This window comes from Callionymus lyra, chromosome 10, assembly GCF_982586985.1.
Source record: "Callionymus lyra chromosome 10, fCalLyr1.hap1.1, whole genome shotgun sequence".
Lineage (NCBI taxonomy): Eukaryota > Metazoa > Chordata > Actinopteri > Syngnathiformes > Callionymidae > Callionymus > Callionymus lyra.
Window position 1 is genome coordinate 26,364,339 of NC_141827.1, and position 19,060 is coordinate 26,383,398.

At 37.6% G+C, this 19,060-nt stretch overlaps 2 protein-coding genes across 2 annotated transcripts; one reads left to right on the forward strand and one right to left on the reverse strand.

Annotated features, from left to right (window-relative positions):
* Positions 1-309: 309 nt before the first annotated feature.
* Positions 310-12,218, forward strand: LOC148071264 (plakophilin-1-like). The gene is made up of 13 exons (XM_087800091.1): positions 310-599; positions 2,159-2,247; positions 2,895-3,514; positions 3,583-3,721; positions 5,540-5,747; positions 5,945-6,098; positions 6,289-6,406; positions 6,897-7,073; positions 8,466-8,636; positions 8,702-8,855; positions 9,936-10,122; positions 10,188-10,272; positions 10,487-12,218. Exons 1-13 carry the CDS (start codon positions 413-415, stop codon positions 10,559-10,561), a joined length of 2,364 nt encoding a protein of 787 aa, XP_087656217.1. The 5' UTR covers positions 310-412; the 3' UTR covers positions 10,562-12,218.
* Positions 12,219-13,410: 1,192 nt separating this feature from the next.
* Positions 13,411-18,302, reverse strand: tnnt2b (troponin T type 2b (cardiac)). The gene is made up of 11 exons (XM_087800092.1): positions 18,285-18,302; positions 16,867-16,890; positions 16,774-16,795; positions 16,399-16,462; positions 16,208-16,324; positions 16,069-16,146; positions 15,892-15,993; positions 15,728-15,834; positions 15,549-15,639; positions 15,130-15,170; positions 13,411-13,602 (listed from the first exon to the last, which is right to left on the reverse strand). Exons 5-11 carry the CDS (start codon positions 16,304-16,306, stop codon positions 13,563-13,565), a joined length of 558 nt encoding a protein of 185 aa, XP_087656218.1. The 5' UTR covers positions 16,307-16,324; positions 16,399-16,462; positions 16,774-16,795; positions 16,867-16,890; positions 18,285-18,302; the 3' UTR covers positions 13,411-13,562.
* Positions 18,303-19,060: the final 758 nt, after the last annotated feature.

The window sequence follows — 19,060 nt, forward strand, 5'->3', positions numbered from 1 at the left end:
AGCACAAATTTTCAATTCAACATTTTCTTTTGTCTGACTAGATCGAACACTGAACCTCAAGGATTCCTCATATCTATATATTCAAATTGACTTTTAAGGAATTACATGCAATATTTGAGTTATAATTCAGTATAATTATGGAGTGTTGCATAAATAATGCGATATTTGTACACAGTCAATATTTGACTCAAGCTGTTTAAAGTAATGCTTAAACAACTTTAACTTTAAATGAATAAATAAATAAAAAGTCGTGAGCGCGCAGCCAGGTGTGTAGTGTGTTACCTCCCTGGGCGCGGTCTGCCAGGACAAGGTGCACTCTTGTTGTCACACGAACCAACAGTGAGCTGCAGCGTCAGCTTCCACTCATGTCTCTGAGCTGCTCGGGAACCTAAGAAAAAAACTCGCTAAAAAAATGGCGAACCAGCCTCTTAAATCCGCCATTGCCATCGGGAACGTGGACGACACGAGCCTCGCTCTTCCGTCCGCGAACCAGACAGTTTCCCGGGAGCGACGGGTCTGGGAACAAGTGCAGACCATTAAGAAGACCAAGGCCAGACTGAACAGCTCCCGGAGCGCCTCCAGCTCTCTGTCTCCTACAAGTAAGACAACAGTTAAAACTGGCGAAAGTATTTTTCATCGTGAATGAAAAAAGCTTCTAAAATATAAATGTACAAAAGTAGCTCCAAGTGCTAACAGCGTAAATATGCGTCACTCAAAATGGAGACATTGATATTATAAAGAAAATTAGCATTGCTAACGTGAACTAGCTAATAAACTTTTTTTTTTTGTGCGAAGTCATCGTGTAAAACAATTCTCAAGTCTAGACAAATTCAACTCGTAAATCAGACATTTTCAAAAATCTATATCAGATTTTATTTTTCCTTTTTATTTGAAAAAATAAACTAGAACAGAGTTCTCATGTCAAAGCAATGTCTGTATCTGGTGAACAAAAACATATTCTGGATATTTTCAAGTTTGTGTAATAATAGTGTTTATATCTGCAGAGACTCTTTCAGAGCAGTGGTCAGTACCAGCTTAAGGAAAAAAAAGAAACAAAAATAATGTTGAACCTGAGACATGGTCCTAGACAGACAGACAGACAGCCAGTCATAAAGATTATAACACTAGAGATGTTATAAAAGCAATTGTACATTTCTAGTAGATAGTGTTCAGACCAAGGTAAACAGTCGGTAAAAGAGAATCAACTTCTTATTTTTAGCAGGTGCAGTAATGTGTACTTTTGTCAAAAGTCACTGGTCAAAGTTCATAAGCGACAGGACCCTGGATACAAGGAATTAAACAAATCTAAAAGCTTAAAAATGGAGAGTATGAGACACTGTTAAAACTCAAAAGTAGACTCATGATCTGCTCTTCTCTGTAGCATTCATTAAAGTTTTGTCTCAATCTTTGAACTGTTTTTCATTTTTAACCAACAAAGACAGCCTGCAATATAATTATAGAAGCAAACAAAAGTGATTGCATATTTATATCTATAATAAGTAACTGAAAAAAATCTCACATGTCCCATGATGCACTGCTGCGTAACAGTATCAAGTGAAAGTTGTGACATTTAATACTGTTGTGAGTTAAGATAAACCAAGTGTGACACAATTAATTGTTTTAAAGTATTTTCAGAACCAGTTTGAGCCACGGGTTAACACAAAGGTTAGATTCTGGCCTAAAATATAAACTTACACAAGATTTTTTATCAATTTTAGAAAAAAAGATCACATGGTTGTTTTAAATGTCCAGAAAAATGAGGACACGTCAATGATGATCAGCCCTAATATTGCCTTTATTTAATATCTCACTGCTAAACATGCTTCTAAACATGCTGAGTGTGTTGCGCAACACATCGCAGGTTATCGCTGATGTTTTTTTTCAAATAGTCGACAAAGGCGCTCTGTCCACCGCTTTTATCTAGCGTGATAAAGATATCTATAAAGGCAGTGCGTCTTCAGAACTCATGCATTTTTATTGATACACGACGATCGTAAAAGTCGATCATAAATTTCACTAGTTTTCTTTTCATCTCAATCTATATGGTTTTCAAAGTCATTATGCTGGACCTTCCTTTCATGCTAGCGTTCAAAGTTTTGATGATCGATTGTTCCAATTTAAAGGCATGTCAATAATCTGATGACTTTTTACCTTTAAGGCCCGTCGTATGAATCTGTGTTCACCGACGGCTCCAGGACAGGTGCATCAAATGGAACTGTCTTTTTTGGCAATGGATTCACTAAAACGGTGAGTCATTCTGATCTATTACCCTCTGACAGCGTGAGAAATCAAAACTGTGTTGGCCTTATTCACAGAATCTAGTCGAGTTTCACTGCATAATGTGAAGATAAATTTGTTGTTTGTCACATAGGCTAGAATTGTCTTCATATAAAATGCAATATAAATATAAATTAAGCAATTTTTAATTAAAAAAAATTAGGTAGATAAAGAACAACGTAATTTTAATAAAAAATTTCTTTACAATTTAAAATATATATCACGATTATTTAAAATTGATGTTGGTTTATAACCTTTGCGGCTTAAAATAGTGGGACAAATGTAACAAACCAGGAAATCACCCAATAGATTTCTTCTTCAGTGGAAAGTGACAGTATCACAGACATAGAATGACATTTGGTTACAACTTCATCATGACTTCAAATAAATAACAAGTTTAACACTTACACAAAAACTGTAGTTATGCACAACATGCTAATGTGAGTCACTTTTCTATCATCATTGTCATCACACGGATTGGGATAATCTTCACTATCAGTTGAGCTATCACATGATCTATCAGGTCTATTTAGTACATAAAAAAAATGTGATATAAAAAAACCCTGGTTTTCTTAATGATCAACATTGACTCATAATTTGTATTTCTGTTTCTGCAGATCGGTCATGAGAAATCTGTCTATCAGAAACAAATGGTTAGCCCTACAAGAAATAAAAGCTCTCAAAGCATCTACTGGGATCACAACAAGAGCACCATGGGCACCATGGGCGGCATGGGAGGCATGGGCACCATGTGCGGAATGGGCACCAAGGGTGGCATGGGCACCATGGGCGGCATGGGCACCATGGGCGGCATGGGCACCATGGGCACCATGGGCGGCATGGGCACCATGGGCACCATGGGCGGCATGGGCACTATTGGCGGCATGGGCACCATGGGCACCGTTGGCGGCATGGGCACCATTGGCGGCATGGGCACCATGGGCAACAAGTCGAAGGCCGCTCAGAGGGACACCAGCTACAGCGAGCCAAGCCTGTCCTGGCCCCTTCCTACGTCCAAGAACATGTCTTTTAACAACACAATCAGGGGAACAGAACAAACCAGCAGACAGTTTGTGACGAGCGTCTCCGAGCTGCCTCCTCCTCCTCCGCTGCAGGTCAGAACAAACAGCACACAGGCGCTAAACAAAGGTTTTATCGCCAGCAAGGACGAGACGGGTCTAATCCAGACATACTCTGCTGCGGAACAAACGACATCGAAGAACAACAGTCACTCTCTGTGGGTATCGAACACATTTCACTCGGGAAGCCTTTCTGAATGTTGACACGGCTTTTTGTTTTCAACAGGACGAACGGAAATGTTCCCAAAGACCTGACCATGAAAGAGGCAGTGGAGTTACTCGCCAGCCAGAACGAGTCGTATAAAACCTGTGGGGCCTCGTCTATCCAACACAATACCTTTTTGAATGAAATGGCAAAAGATGAGGTAACTTGCTTCACTTTTATCTAATGATTTTTTTTATTTATTATATTTTCAATTATTATTAATTCTCAGATCTGTATCTGCACTACATATTAAAAAAATATAGATGTCGTGATATTGGCATGTGCGATATGCATATCGAAAACGTGTGCCATAATTTATCATTTTTCATTGATCAATCAATCAATCAATCAAATCAAGCATTTCTTTAAATCCGCACTTTGACCAATCAGTGTCACTTTCTGTAAAGTTGTCAATTTGTACTTCTATGTATGCTGTGCGGCGCAGCTTGCTAGGCTCGGTTGCTATGGCGATGCGTCTTGCCGGCACGCTGACTTAGCATGGCTCAATATATACACGGAAGTAAGACTTACTTATGAGCTACTTAAACATTAGTGATCCAGTCACTCATTTCTTTCAAGTACTTTTCATCTCGTCTCAGTTGTTTTCTTATAAGATCGCGGAACTTCCAAACAAGTGCAAACCTGTCCGTCTTCGCCGTATGCTAATGAGCTAATAAGTTGTTGGCGTCATGTCATTTATAAACTGTTATGTGTGCGTGTACAAGGTGGTGGGACATTTTACTAATGTCGCTCAGTTTCGCGGGAAAACGATTCAAGATCGCGTGAAGAAAAAAAAAAATATCACATTAATATCTATATCGTACTTAAAGACACCAGTATCGAATATCACACATATTTACAAGATCGTGCAGACCTATTCTCAGTCAACTTTGATGATCTTTAGACAAACTAAGCCTTTCTCTTGCTGGTAGGATTCTTCTTAATGGGTCTCTTCTTTTTTGAGTCAGTGTCTTTCTTATAATTGTCCTACATATTGTTTATCAATTTTAAATCCATGAATATGAGTCGTCTTTCCTCTTGTACGCCATCATGTTTTCAGTTATTTTGTCCATAAGAGATTTACTTTTGTGACTCACAGGTTAATGCACAGATCAATTAACAAGTCATTAGTTTCCAAGTAAAGCCTTGTGTCTGTCGGGTTGGTACAGATACTTGAGAAATTAGAAGTTATCAGTGATCGCAGCACTAACTGTCACTCAACATCAGAACTCGCCTGTTAAAGCCTCTCATGCACTCTTACTCACGCACACAGTTTAACACAAAAATGGTACTCGTAGAACCTCACTCAATCTGCTACACTTGACTAAATATATCCCTAAAATAATTCTGAGAGAACTTAATGTCTGTTACTCTTGACAAAATAAACAGAAAATAATACTCACAGAACTAATAATTACACCAAAACTTGTCCCCAAAAAAACATAATACTGACAGAACTAATGTTAGTAAGTGACACTTGTGTCCCAAAATCATTCTTACAGAATTCAAGTCAGATTCTGTTTCAAAAATGACCCCAAAATAACTGACACATGAAGTTCACATTAGAAATGTCCCTATTTAAGTTATTGAACAAACATGGTGGATCAAACTAGATAGATAGATAGACCTTATTAATCCATCTGGAGAGCTCTTTCGGGAAATTGTTTTTCCAGCACACAGCAACCCAGACGATGGATTCATAAAAACAAGAAGTGCAATAACAAGAACAAAATGACAAAATCTAAGTATAAAGAACCTAGATCACAGAAATATTACACAAAGATTAACATAGATTAAATAATGTTTTCACTGCTCCTGCCCCCAAACTCAGAATGAAACAGTCTAATAGCACGAGGAATGAATGAGTCCCTGAGTCTATTAGTGTTGCATCCTGGGAGGAGCATTGGTGCACTCCATCTGCATCTCTGCTCACCGATGACAGCGTTCAGAGGATGACTGTTGACTTCCGTCATCTCAGGTGTTCAAGTTAAACGGCATCCCTCCTCTGGTGGCCATGTTGCACAGCAATAACCCTCAGGTCAGCCAATCGTCCTCGGCCGCCCTCAGAAACCTCTCGTTCAAGAACACCAAGAACAAGGAGGAGATCCACCGCTGCAGAGGTGTGGAGGAGGCCGTGGACCTGCTCAAAGATACAGACTCTGCCGAGACACAGAGACAGCTGACGGGTGAGAACATCATTTACTACACACGGCTATTATTATTTTAAAATGAGTCAGCGTTCATGAGTAATAATGGTTCATTCATCTCCGTTGATTCAGTTTAGAGCTCGAGTCCTCAGAAAACCTTGTGCAGCTGAGATTTTAAGCCGAAAGTTTTTCACTGGCATGTTTCAATTCTTTGCCTAATGAGGATATGTCCACAGGTCTCTTGTGGAACTTGTCCTCAGCAGACGCCCTGAAGCCGGACCTGGTTAAATTGGCTCTGCCTGCCTTAGTAGAGAGAGTGATCGCTCCTTGTGCAGCCAGTCCCAGCTCCAGCAACAGTGAGCTTTTCTTTAACGCCACAGGATGTCTTAGGTAAAACAAATATTCCAAATACTGATAAAACTGATGAAACTATGTATTTATGATGATTTTCTTTTCTTTAGATTATTTGGAGGTGAAAGTTCTTATGTTATTGCTACATTTCTTTATTTATTTGACTGTTTCTGTCAGTTTAAACATCTTGACCTTTCTTATTCTACCAGTTCTCTCTCCATCCCAACAGAAATCTTAGTAGTGCAAAGCAAAACAACAGGCAGGCAATGAGGAAACATCCAGGTCTGGTCGACTCTTTAGTGGCGTATGTTAACACGTGTGTGGAAGAAGAAAACCACGACGACAAGGTACGATCGTTTATCATGAAGAATTCCATCAAAATCTGTCATCACTGAACGATCATGAAGAGATGATGAGAGGATGATCTTTACCTGAACCCTCGTCTCTTAAATGAAGTCTTAAGACAGAACCATAGGAATTACGACTCATAACGTCGTGTAGAAGTCCCACTAAGGTTATATTCACTGCACTTAGTAAGTTAAGATCAGATCACAAACTGCTTGTTTCTGTATTTTGCTGGAATTTCAGGTCTCGGATTTCACTTTGTTTCTTTGTTTACTTTGCATGTTCTCCCACCTCTAGCTTCTTTTGAGTTCTCAGGTTTCTAACTGATGGACAACATGAGCCAATGATATCAGTGTTGTGTCCCAGTTGTAAAATTGTACCTGAATTTTATTTATTTATAAAGTATTTACAAATGTATCAACTGAAAAACATTTTCTTAACAACTTCACCTGAGCCCCCTCGAGGTTAACTTTGTCTTTCTGTTCTTGTCAGTCTGTGGAAAACTGTGTCTGCATCCTGCACAACCTGACCTTCCAGCTGGAGAACGAGGCGCCAGCATTGTTCAACAAGTACACATCTCTGGCCAAAGCTGTCAGCAAGAATCCCAGTCAGGGCGATACCGGGCCCATCGGCTGCTTCAGCCCACAGGGCAAAGGGTCAGAGTCTGAGGTGAGACCAGGAGAACTTGATTGTTTGGCCATAAACGTCTGACAAAGAGAGAAATAATTGTTAAACGACAGGATAACGTCAACACTTCAGGCGATTTTGTGGTTTTCTCTTAACAGTTCCCTATTGTACCCTTTCATTTGCACACCTGTTACCAACTTGTGTTTTTTTTAATGTTTATATACATAAAATAATGCAGTAAGTTGTTGTTCTGAATATGTTTGAGTATTTGAATTTTAGAGATGCAACAAAAAGTGTTTATTTATATATATATATATATATATATATATATATATATATATATATATATATATACTGTATATATATTCTGTATATATATAGTTTTAGTTAGAAAATATGTATTATTACAAAATTGTTTTTCGCCCGTAATCTAAAAACAAAACTGGAATTACTTATACAGTGGCCTCTCGTTTACAAACAAAATTAGTGACCATTTAATGTTCTCATCTTTAACCTGACAACATTTATTTCAACTCAAAAGTTAAACATTTAATTTGAGGTGCCATCCCTCTCAACAACCCTCTCGGTAAAGGTTAACAGTAAGTAAGTAAACAGCTCTTTGCCGAGCTGCTTTGCCGCCCAACCAAACAATCACAGCTGTTGATCAGTGTTGACATAGAAAAACAGAGCTAGAGTTTAAATACAGTGTTGTAGCGTCCAGTCAGCCGCTATTAAATGGTGTTTAGGAAGACATCAAGGGAGTTCATGTTTTACTTGGCACCATAAGTGAGGCAGGTGCAGTAATGAGTCGCTCCCACTTAGATTATTTATTTGAACCTTTTATACTTCACAACAAAAGAACTATTTGTAACAGTGTTTACAGTGACACGGAGATTTGCCGTGCCTGACTGCAGATTCATACAATATATTTAAACATTACAATTTATTTATTTATTTAAATAACTATTTAAATAGTTTGTTCTCCTTTTAGAGTAAAAAAGAACAAAACATTTTGCAATTCTCTTAAAGCACAGGTGTCAAACTATTCCAGAATACCGAGACGGTGCAGGTTTTGGATCTAACCAGTCAAGCACATACAGTTGAACCAATCCGGCGTCTGAAGACGGTAATCAATTAATTGTCAGTCAGGTGTTGCTTGTTTAAGCCGTCGCCTGATTTGTTAACTCATGTGTGCCTGACTGGTTGGAACAAAAACCTGCACCGTCTCGGCCCTTTTCTGGACCAATTTGCCACCCCTGCCTTAAAGATGTTTTTTTTTAAATAAAGTAAGTAAGTAAGTAATATTTATTTATATAGCGCTTTTCCAGACCAGGGTCACAAAGCACTTAAACAATCAAAACAATATTCAATAAAGTATATACTTTAAAGGTCAAGATAACACTGAGAACAACACAGGAATGTTTCTCTCTTCAGTACCAGGTCAATCTACCAATCATGGAGGACTCGAAACCATCCGGCGCGGGTAGGCTGTTCCACTCCAAAACTCTGCAGGACTATCTCTCTCTGCTCGCGGGCAGTCAGCGTGAAGAGACGCAGGAGGCTTGTTGCGGAGCGATGCACAACCTGATCGCAAATGAAGGCGTCGTACGTAAACTTTGCTCGCCACAGTTGGAATATTGAACCCATCGCCCTCTTACTTGTTTACTCAGGTCTCCATGGCGATGAGTCAGATCATCGTGCAGAAGCTAAAGGGCATGGGCGTCATCGCGCCTCTGCTCCGGTCCAACAAAGTCAACCTGCAGAGGAGCACGGTGGCCCTGGTGGGGAACCTCAGTAAGAACCCTGTGCTGCACAGCACCATCGGTAAGAAACGAGAAGTTTGTATCCTTTATGTTTCCTGCACATCTTTGCTGCTTTTACTCATGGATACAATCTTGTTGTAGACAATGATTTAGATCAAACTCGATCACACAACGGGCCTAAGTGTTTGCCAGAATTTGGGTCGGCGTATCTTTTATTTGTTGTTGTCTGATTTTAAATCATTTCAGACTTTAAAAAAAATCATAAATTTATCTTTTCCGTTCACTTCAGGCTATTCCATTAAATCCTATCTTGTCAGTTCATCTTTGAAGATGTTAGCAAACGGTTTAGCACGACTGAATTTCTTTAAGCATTTAATAATTCTTTTGAATAATTGAATGCAATAAGTTGTGTATTGAATGAGTTTTTTTTGGTTGAATATAGTTTTTTTTTATTTAATATTTTCTATTAATTTAATAAAACGTATGTTTTTTCTTTTTATTACATTTACATTACATTTGATATTTAAATTACAATAATTTTTAAAAAATTACTTTTCTAAATTAATATTATTACATTTGTAGCCCTTTAAGTTCAATATACAAAGATGGCACCAAAATATGCTTATATTTTTATAATACATTTTTCAAAATTAAGTAGAAGTAGAATGTGGTACTTTCATTTTCAAATATTGTAATTAAAATATAAACTCTGTGTAAAAACAACTTAGAAAACAACCTTTCATTAAACAGATAATTTTAATAAATATTCAATAAAAACACACTCAACCTTTGAGTATTCAGATTATTTCATTAAATTTTCTTTTGAAATGCTTTGAAAAACATCTTAATACAAAAATCAAAAGTTTCAATATTTGAAATAAATGTAACCAATAAATATTCTAATGGGGCTAATATAAATTTGCGAGCGAAAATAGCCTTTCATTTCTCAGCTTAACAGTTGAGAATTAAATGTATTTTACTTCTATACAACTTAAATGTTTTAAAAATGTTTTCTAACACGAATAAAGTCATAACATTGTGTTAAAGCGGTCTTTATTAACAAAATAACCAATCAGAGATCTTTATAAAAGTCTGTCTCCAGTTGTTAAACAGCTCAACATCATCTTCTGTGACTCTGCAGCTCGTAAAGGTCTCCCTGAGCTGCTGGCCATCATCAGAGCCGGCACCTCGGAGGGCAACGAGTCTGACGACACTCTCGCCATGGCCTGTCAGACCAGCAACTTCCTGCTCCTGAAGGACTGCGAGACCAACAAACACCTGATCACCAGCTCCCTGATCGAAGCGCTGAACCAACTCAGCCAGAACAGGTTTGTGCCGCAGCTGAAACCCATTCGACAGCACGAGACTTATCTCAGCGACTCGCTTCCATCAGATACTTCCCCAAATCCAGCAAGGCCGCCGCTCTGCTCCTGCACAACCTGTGGTCAGACAAAGACATTCAGAGCTTCCTGAAGAAGGTGAGTCACGTCTGTAGCCTGACATGGATCAGGGCGTGTCTCGCTCCTCTTCTGTGTCCACACCTACCTCAGGTATTTGTGAGAAACTGGTGAGAGGAAGGATTACGTTCTCCTCAAGTGACCGACAGCAGCTCTGTGCAGGAATCCTGCAGCTCTGGTCTGTTAACATGTGCTTCTCAGTCGGACAACTGACCTGTCACTCTCTGTCCCACAGCAAGGAATGAGCAAGGCATCGTTCGTCAACGACGTCACCACGGCGGCGCACAAGTCGGCTCAAGTTGTGGATTAACACAACATTAGGTAAACCCAGACACATCCATCCTGAGTAGCATCCTTCCTCATTTCATGGATATTTAAAGAGACGATTTTTTTTCAAAGATGTTAGCAGAAAACAGTCGCTCCATAAACTTTGTCTGGTTGGATTCTAAATATTACAAATATTGTCATATGAAGAGATTGTGCGACTCGACAACTCTGGTCTGTTATCTAAACCACTTAAAATCATCACTCAACTGGTTGTCAGTCTGGCTTCATCCATCACAAGAACTCTTGAGCTTCACCACGCTTTAACAGTTTTTAGCTTGAATGTGCTTTGAAATATACTGTGATTCATCTAGAATTCACACTTTTTTCTTTTTTTTTTTAACTTTGATTGACACAATTGTACTCTTGTCTTGAATCCTTAAAAACAAATATTTCAACTTTTGGAATAATCTATGACAAAAATGTTTTTTTTTCTATGTTTCTCTTCTACTTGAAGTAAGTAAACATTTAATCATTTCATTGTTAGTTTTAAGTCTAAAGAGCAGTGGTCCCAAATCTTTGTCTTGACTAGTTTAAATGTTTTTCTCTGCAACAAGATGGTCTCTTTTTCGTGTGTTTGAGTAACTGTAAATTCATTTTTTGGAAACTAGTTAACAAAACCTTTTTTTGTTGTTGTTGTTTTTCAAGCTTGTTGTGAAACCACTGTTTAAGAGGACATTTACCAAAGTCATTGTTGTTTTTTAATACTTAAAAAATGTACATGTTTTCCCTCTTCTAAAGGATGGGGGGATCTGTCTTTAGTTATTAAAAAAAAGGAAAAAAGTTTGACAAACTGATAATGAAAGTGCTTGAATACAAAAAGAAATATGTGATATTTATGACCATGACTTGTAAAATAGTTTTAATTAATGGAAAAAAACTTCTAGGTGATTGATCACATTTGTGAAAAAGGACCAGGTTCTCTTCTTTGACTCCAGTGGTGGTGAATTTATTTCACAAACTGGTTTGTTCGGTGATATTGGAATCTGGAAGTTTGGCAACAACCAGGTGGTTTTTCCTTTCCTTTTGATAAAATAAAAAGACAACAATTTAACACAGTCATCCCTTTAGTCACTTTATACAGATTTGCAGATTCTTATATTTGTGAAACCATATCACAAATGTTTCATTTTATCCTGTGATCACGATGCCTGTTGGTAACTTTTTGTATCAATAAACGAGGAACCACAATCCGAGCATGCTGTTCAGTATCCTGCGCTCTGATTGGCTCAACTAAGTAGCACTAATGAACTGCCTAGATCAACTTGTTAGGTTTTTAGCCAGTTTGAGTAAGAGTGTAAACCATTTTTTAATCTTTCAGGGTTTTAGAAGATGTTAGTAGAGAAGGTTGTAAAAGTTTATAGACCCATTTTTTGTAAGATTTACCATATAAATATAATACAGTAAATTGTATTGAAATTGTTTTTTTGTTGTTTTTTTTATTTGAGATATTACTGTTTGTTCAAAGTCTCCAACATTCTGCTTTTGTTTTCCATAACGACGTGTTTGTTCAGTTCTCGGTTCAGTAGGTTTGTTTTTACGCGACACATTGCTGACATGTTTGTTTACACTTTGTACTATGTTTGACACCTAAAAAGAAGAGAAAACTGTGTGTGAAAAACCAATAAAGCTGATCAACACGACACTTGACTTAAGATTGGAATGGTGGGAAGAGAAGGTTTTTAGTGTTTCCAACAAAATAACCTTGCTTTAAAAAACATAATTCATTATTATTATTATGCGTTTCCATTCCTGCTAAATTAGTACACACTGTGTTCTGTTCTAAATTAGTTCCATAAGTTCAGATTTTTATCTGGTAAACATTGGTTTTTTCTGTACATTTTCTTTGTCCCACTGTATTGTTTTTACCCCAAGTGTTCCTACATCTCTGAGCACATCACACTTGCCTATGCGAATCCATGTGGAGAAACTATTTTGGCATAGTTTTTATTTCAAAACCCAAGTCCTTGTCTCCATCACCACCCATCCAGTGCATTTAGTCTTTTTGTGATACGTGATTATGGGTTGTTGGCGAAAACATTTCATTTTGTTTACAACCATGCTGGGGACTATAAACAATGTATGTTACATTGATTTGTGTTATTTTTAAAGTGATTGTTGTCCTAATATGAAAAACCACCTGTCAGAGGTGATTCTGTTTTGCATCTTTCAACAATGATTGACAAGCGATCTGTGTGGGCTTGTCTGGTAGATGAAGTTGAACAGCAGGGAAGCGTTTTTACTTGCTTTAATTTTTTACTTAGAATGAGCAAGTCTACCTAGAAATGCAATGCAATAAAATGCAATATATATATATATTTACTTATACTTAACTAACTTCATTCTGATGACAGAATGGAATTATTTGGATCGAGTCGATCAATCGGAACATTTTATTTCACTCATTTTCTGTTTTGACTGTTGACTGCGAAGGGCACTTTTTCAAGAAGAAACAAACATCCAAATACTTTCATACTGAAGCCTCAACACTCTTTATCTCCACCTTCTTTTCCAGGAACCGACTGGTTCCGTTATGTAACATGAGTTGAACTTGGACCTGGTTTAAACGACACGATCCCTTTAGTCAGGCGTGTCGGCCCTTCAGTTACATTTTTCATGTTTGATTCCCAGTGACTAACGATCTGAGCGGTTAAGAAGCTGGTGAACGTGCCAAAACATGCAACATCAGAAAGTAAGAGTTGGATCGATCCACAGTTAATAATTTGCCAGAATGTGACAAACGCTATTATTCGACCCGATAGTTAAGGGTGTGGTTTTAATCCTGATGAGTACAACCCAAGTTCCCACAAGTCAAGACACTAACCTAACACATGATCACACAATAAAAGCCTTTATTAGTGCAGCTGCTCTCTTTTTTTTAATTTCACAGATTATTTTATTTCTTTTTCAAATGCTAATCATCTTTATTTTCTGATCCTGGGATTTGGTTCGCTGCCACAGTTTCCTTCCATTCAGCGCTGCAGGTTTTATTTCCTCAGGCCTCTCTTGGTTCTTGCGCCCTTTGAACTAAAATTAAAGTCAGCAGAAAAACAAATTATCAGCAACAAACTATCGGCCACTCATCGTTGTGTGTTCAAGACGTCATCGAAACTGTTGTGGTTGACGGAAATTTTCTTCTAGTCTCTGTTTAACCTGAAACTTTATCTGAAAATGTAGTTTTTGGTAAATATGTTACAGTTTTCAACTCCCCTGCACCTTTGCTCCTCCTGTGTCTTTCCTAAATACACCACTGTATACAGTAAGCCCACCAATTATCACCACCTTCCCAATAGTATGTTTGTTTTCTTGCTTTTAAAACATTTTTTTCTGCTGCAAACTTGATCTTGATTGCAAACGCGAAAAGTCGCATCCGCAGCTGCCATATCAAGCCACCACCACTCCCTGAATGGTGAGGGTGTGTTAATCTTTTACAATTCAAAATTGCTGGCGAAGTGACATTTTTTGCCAGTCCTCATAGAACTACCGCAACAACCTGATTTCTAGCATCATAGTGGGTCACCATTTTGATACTTCTCTGAGGTTGACTGGTTTCAAGACGCATTAAATCCAAAAAAAAAAACTATAGTACAAAAAACCGGCCACACAAAAGTACTTGCTAAGTTTGGCCCCTGAGCTTTGACTTTAACATGTATGTACTGCAAAATATGTTTGCGCGTGTTAGAGAAAATGTGACTCTGACAATAGTTCTGCTGATGTATGATGAGCAGCCGTAACATTATGATCACTTGCTTTATTTGCTAATAATAAGGCCACAGTTTTGTAGACAAATAATGTTAATATTTACAGACCCTTGAGGTGTAAAAATAATATATTGGGGGATTTTTCCTTTAAAGTATACAACAACTAGCATGTTGCTATCGAGTCATGTCAGCCACGAAGGCTGAATCCGAACCTTCGCCTTTTTTTTTTTTAAACAGTTTGCATCCAGGGTTTGTTGTCGTGGTGCTCAACACATTATAAAACACTTTCATGTGCCGTTGTTGGCTACAAATAGATTAAGTTTTCGCTAAGCTAGATTTGACCACTGGACAACTTTCCAAACCGGCAGGAGCTTCCACGGCTGGCTGAGGATTCGCCAGCAAATAGACTTCTATCTTTATCTGCTGTTGCTAGCGTCCGCTTCTCCCGGCTGTTACTGCCCCTTTATTACATGTATTAGGGTACATAGAATTTATGGCTTGATTTTTGTATCAATGATTATGCAACAAATGTTGAAAAAGGAAGAAAATAAATCCTTTACGCCTAAAATCACCTAAACAAAAAACTACAAATGTGTTTTCCTATAGAATGATTCAAGATGAACTTAAAATACATTAATGTTGAATATTGTTTCATAATTAAAACAATGCTAACCCTTAAGGTTGGTTATTGTTTTGTTATAGAATATTACAAAAATAAAATGGAACTTGAAGGAGAAAAAAATAAAACCTTTTATAAGGGCTGAGTCAGCCATTTTGTTCTGAACTTTTTTTCTTTTTTTTTTAACTTTAAAAACCTTTTGAATGATCCGTGTGAGTGAATAAGTAAACTTACATCTTCTGGTGGTCGCTGACCCGGTTCCTCAGCACGGTGACCTGAACAGAACCGACAGGAACAAATCAATTGTGTTGCAAAACAATTTTCATACTTTTTTGGCGCTTAATTTTATTATTTATTTAAAGTAAAAATAATATTTAATATTTAAAATAACTAAAATTGCCACAAAATTGAATTTTGGAATACTTTAAATCAGTATTTAAATATATAAATATTTGTAGTAGATGTTATTAATGAGGAAAATTGAAACGATAAATGCTAAAATAAAATAAATAAAAAATACTGATAACAAAATAAGATGGTTTAAATAGAAAAAATACTTTTGAGTTATATTTAAAAAAAAAAAAAAAAAAAAAGGTAACACAATTTATTCTCTCGTGTTTCTCCGTCATTAACGGACGGCGTTTGATACTGACCTCATACTTCTGCTTGGTCAACGTGTGCTGCAGCTCAAACTTCTCTGCCTCCAGCTGTCGCAGCCATTCCACCAGCTCCTTTGCCTTGTCCCTGTGCACACAAACACACACACACACACACACACACATTGTTATACACTGCACCGCTGCAGAGGATGGATGAAGCTCCTCCTCCTCACTTGAGGTTGTCCTCCCTCATGTGATCGACGTTCAGCTCCTTACGACGCTCGCTCAGAATCTTCTTCTTCTTTTCTCGCTCCGTTTGTCTCTTCGGACCCGTTTGCGTCTGTTGGCGACAGGAACGTTAGATGATGTCGTCCACGTCACTGACGGTGAAGGTCACCTTGTAGCCGGTGAAGCTCAGGTTGGACAGAATCATCTTCTTCCTGGCGTCGTCGTCCGCTTTCTTCATCATCTCCGCCTCCTCTTTTCTGGCTTTTTCTTCCTGTTGTTTTAAGCAAACGACATCAAGTTACAACTTATCAAAGAGGAGAGTCGGCGTTGGTGTCGGAGTCGGTACCGCCATCTTGTTTTGTCGCTCTCGATCGTGCTCCGCTCTGATCTTTATCTGCTCAGATCGCTCCGACCGGCGTTTCTCCTGAAGGAAGTTTGACTTCATGCGTGTTTTTTGAAGAACTTGTTAAAAGTCAAACACCTACGATGCGATCGGTGAGGTTGACGAGCTCCTCCTCTTCTTTCTTGCGGCTCTCGAAGTGAGCCTCGATCAGAGTCTGCAGCTCGTTCAAGTCCTTCTCCATACGTTTGCGATGAATGTCCTGACAACAAAAAAAAAAAGAAGATTAAAAAATGTTTTGAATTTAATTTCATGCGGCTACGCTAATTCGCTAACATCGAAGTCGACTTTTTCTCCGTCTGGGATTTTGGGAGCAACCAAGGTGGGAACAAAACCATGTCTGGGGAGAAAACAAAACAACATTTGGAACAAGAGCAATGGAAATACGATTTTAGATGATTATTATAAGCTTCTTTATAAAGACCAGGCAAACGCTAGCTAGCTGCTAGCTTAATGGTTAGCATCATGGCTAACAGCGAATCTGAGCTCATACGAACATAGTTTTAGCTTCTTTGTTAATTTATCTGAATCATTCTTTACTTAAAATGATTATTCTAAACTGTGAACTTATTTCTTTCACAATTTACAATCTCATCAAGGAAGCCATGTAAACAAAAAACAAATGAAGTTAAATCAAAACGTTGCTCTTACTTTGTTTTTGGCTTGACGTCCTCTGTAAGAACACACGTTTAGATAGTTATCAGACATGAAAAAAAAAATCAACATTTTTAAAGGCATCCCTACCTCCATCTTGTTCATCACCGCCTTCTGTCAGGAGAAAATACCAGAAATAACAAAGCTTGAGTCAAAAGAAAACATGTTGGGATAATACCATGTTGTGGTTGTGAAACTTGTTTTCATAACCACACGCTAGTCCCAAGAAACTGTAATATTTCAGTGATTGATCGAGGACAGGTCGGTTACGCTTAACTAGTAATGATGTGTTGAAAGAGCTTGTGTCAGGGGTGCGGGTGAACACCTGTCAATCAATAACTTATCTTTCACTTCCTTTTTTTTTTCAACAAAAATGTGGTATAAGCAAGTTGTGTTCTAAATTTTTTGTTCAATAGAATCAGAATTCATTTGAAATATCAAACTCTGCTCAATTTTTTTGAATTTTCTTTTTTTTACTTCAATTATATATATATATATATACAGTATATATATATATATATATATATACCCTTCAAAACAAAAATATTTAGTCTGTTTATTTAAAAATTAAAAAAAAAAAGTATTGTATAAGAATAATGAAAAAAATTGTAATAAAAAAAACAACTTTAAAAACATTAATTCAACCATTCAGTATTTTGATGGAACTAATATACTTCCATAAAACTCTAACTATAGGTAATATAAATCTTATTAACATTTTAAGAAATAGAAAAGCAAAAATGAATTGAAATGTTTGAATATACCAACTTGTTATTCAATCATAATAATTTGACCATGTATGGCTGTGTGATTTTTATTTTATTCTTATTTCTTTTTAATAATTTCATTTATTTTTCCTTCTGATTTTGAACGTTCTTGACACAATTATACCATCATTGGTTAATAAAGTAAAGTTTAAAACAAAGCTTTAGACATAATTAAATTGTAGTTAATATGTGAGGTAGAATGTATGTATTTATTCTGTTGATAACATGTTAGCACTATTGTTCACTTATTTGTATTTATACTTTATATACATTCATTATTATATGCAATATTTATGTTATTTATTCTGTTTATACTATATTGCACTATTTTTAACTTATTAATATTTATATTTATACTTTTTATATACAGTACATCTCTCTGCTGTGTTTTTTAACGGTTGCCAAGCAACGAAATTTCGTTGCCAGTTTCACTGCTGTGTTTTCTGTGCAATGACAATAAAAGAAAGTCTAAAGTCTAAAAGAATAATATATTTTGACAAATAGATTTTCTAAAGCTCTTCCTGTTAAAATAAAAAATAAAAATAAAAATGAAACTGACTCCACCACGACTAAAATTCAATTGAACTGGTTGAACATCAACTCTCCGTGACAGCGCATCAGATGATTTCACTCATCAAGACAAAGTGTTTTTATTTGATTGCGTCAATGATGTCACAGGCGTCATTAGGTGGATTCTGAAATGTCCATTAAGAATAATGTAAATGAGCGAAGCAAAGCTACCTTCGATGCTACCTTCCTCCTCATACTCCTCTACCTCTTCCTCCTCCTCCTTCTCTACCTCCTCTTCTGTGCAAAGCAAGCGTTCAGAGTTAGAAGCAGACAATGAAAAACATCTCACACAAGAGTGATGAACACCGTTTCTGCCACTTTGTTACACTTTGATTAAATATTGGTTAAATATTAACCTATAACTCCCGACAGCGGCGGCTCTTTCTTTATTCCACGCTCAACAGCTTCCTGTCCTCTGTGGGAAACGGTGAGACTTGAGCTGCACTCTCTCTGCTCCCCTCGTGTAACTCTACCTCCTCGCAGTAAGCCAAGCTGCAACTAGAGGAATTTTAACAGGCCCTGAAATCAAAGTGGGTATTGTACTCGCGCCACCGACTTTCCCAGAGGTCCTCTTTAGGGAGTCTGACCCGGCCTGCACGGCTCTTTAGCAGCCACCGAGAGAGGGAGAGACAGGTGAAGCTTAAGCCGGGACCTCGCAAAGACGACGGAAATATCTGCTTTGAAGGCTTCCTTCTGTTCCATCTGGACTGAAAAAAGACGAATCCTCCCGGGTGTTTGGACGAGGTGAACAATTGCCAGCCTCTTATCAGAAGGTCTGAGCGCGGGGGACAAAGGTCAGCAGCTGCCGGGACAGTGGCAGCAACACGCCAGAAATACTGAACCATGCGAAGCTTAAGCAGATGAAGCGCGACGAGCAGCTAAGAATAAAGGCGGCACGTGAAGAGGGTAACAAAGTGGCAGAAAAACGTAATACTTGTTGTTTTTTT

Coding starts and splice junctions, on each gene's coding strand:
- tnnt2b (XM_087800092.1), bottom strand. CDS start 16,306: ATGGAGAAGGACTTGAACGAGCTGCAGACTCTGATCGAGGCTCACTTC. Junction 16,147..16,207: donor TCAACCTCACCGATCGCATC/GTAGGTGTTTGA, acceptor AACTTCCTTCAG/GAGAAACGCCGGTCGGAGCG. Junction 15,835..15,891: donor TGAGCTTCACCGGCTACAAG/GTGACCTTCACC, acceptor TGTCGCCAACAG/ACGCAAACGGGTCCGAAGAG.
- LOC148071264 (XM_087800091.1), top strand. CDS start 413: ATGGCGAACCAGCCTCTTAAATCCGCCATTGCCATCGGGAACGTGGAC. Junction 2,248..2,894: donor GCAATGGATTCACTAAAACG/GTGAGTCATTCT, acceptor CTGTTTCTGCAG/ATCGGTCATGAGAAATCTGT. Junction 8,637..8,701: donor TGATCGCAAATGAAGGCGTC/GTACGTAAACTT, acceptor TTGTTTACTCAG/GTCTCCATGGCGATGAGTCA.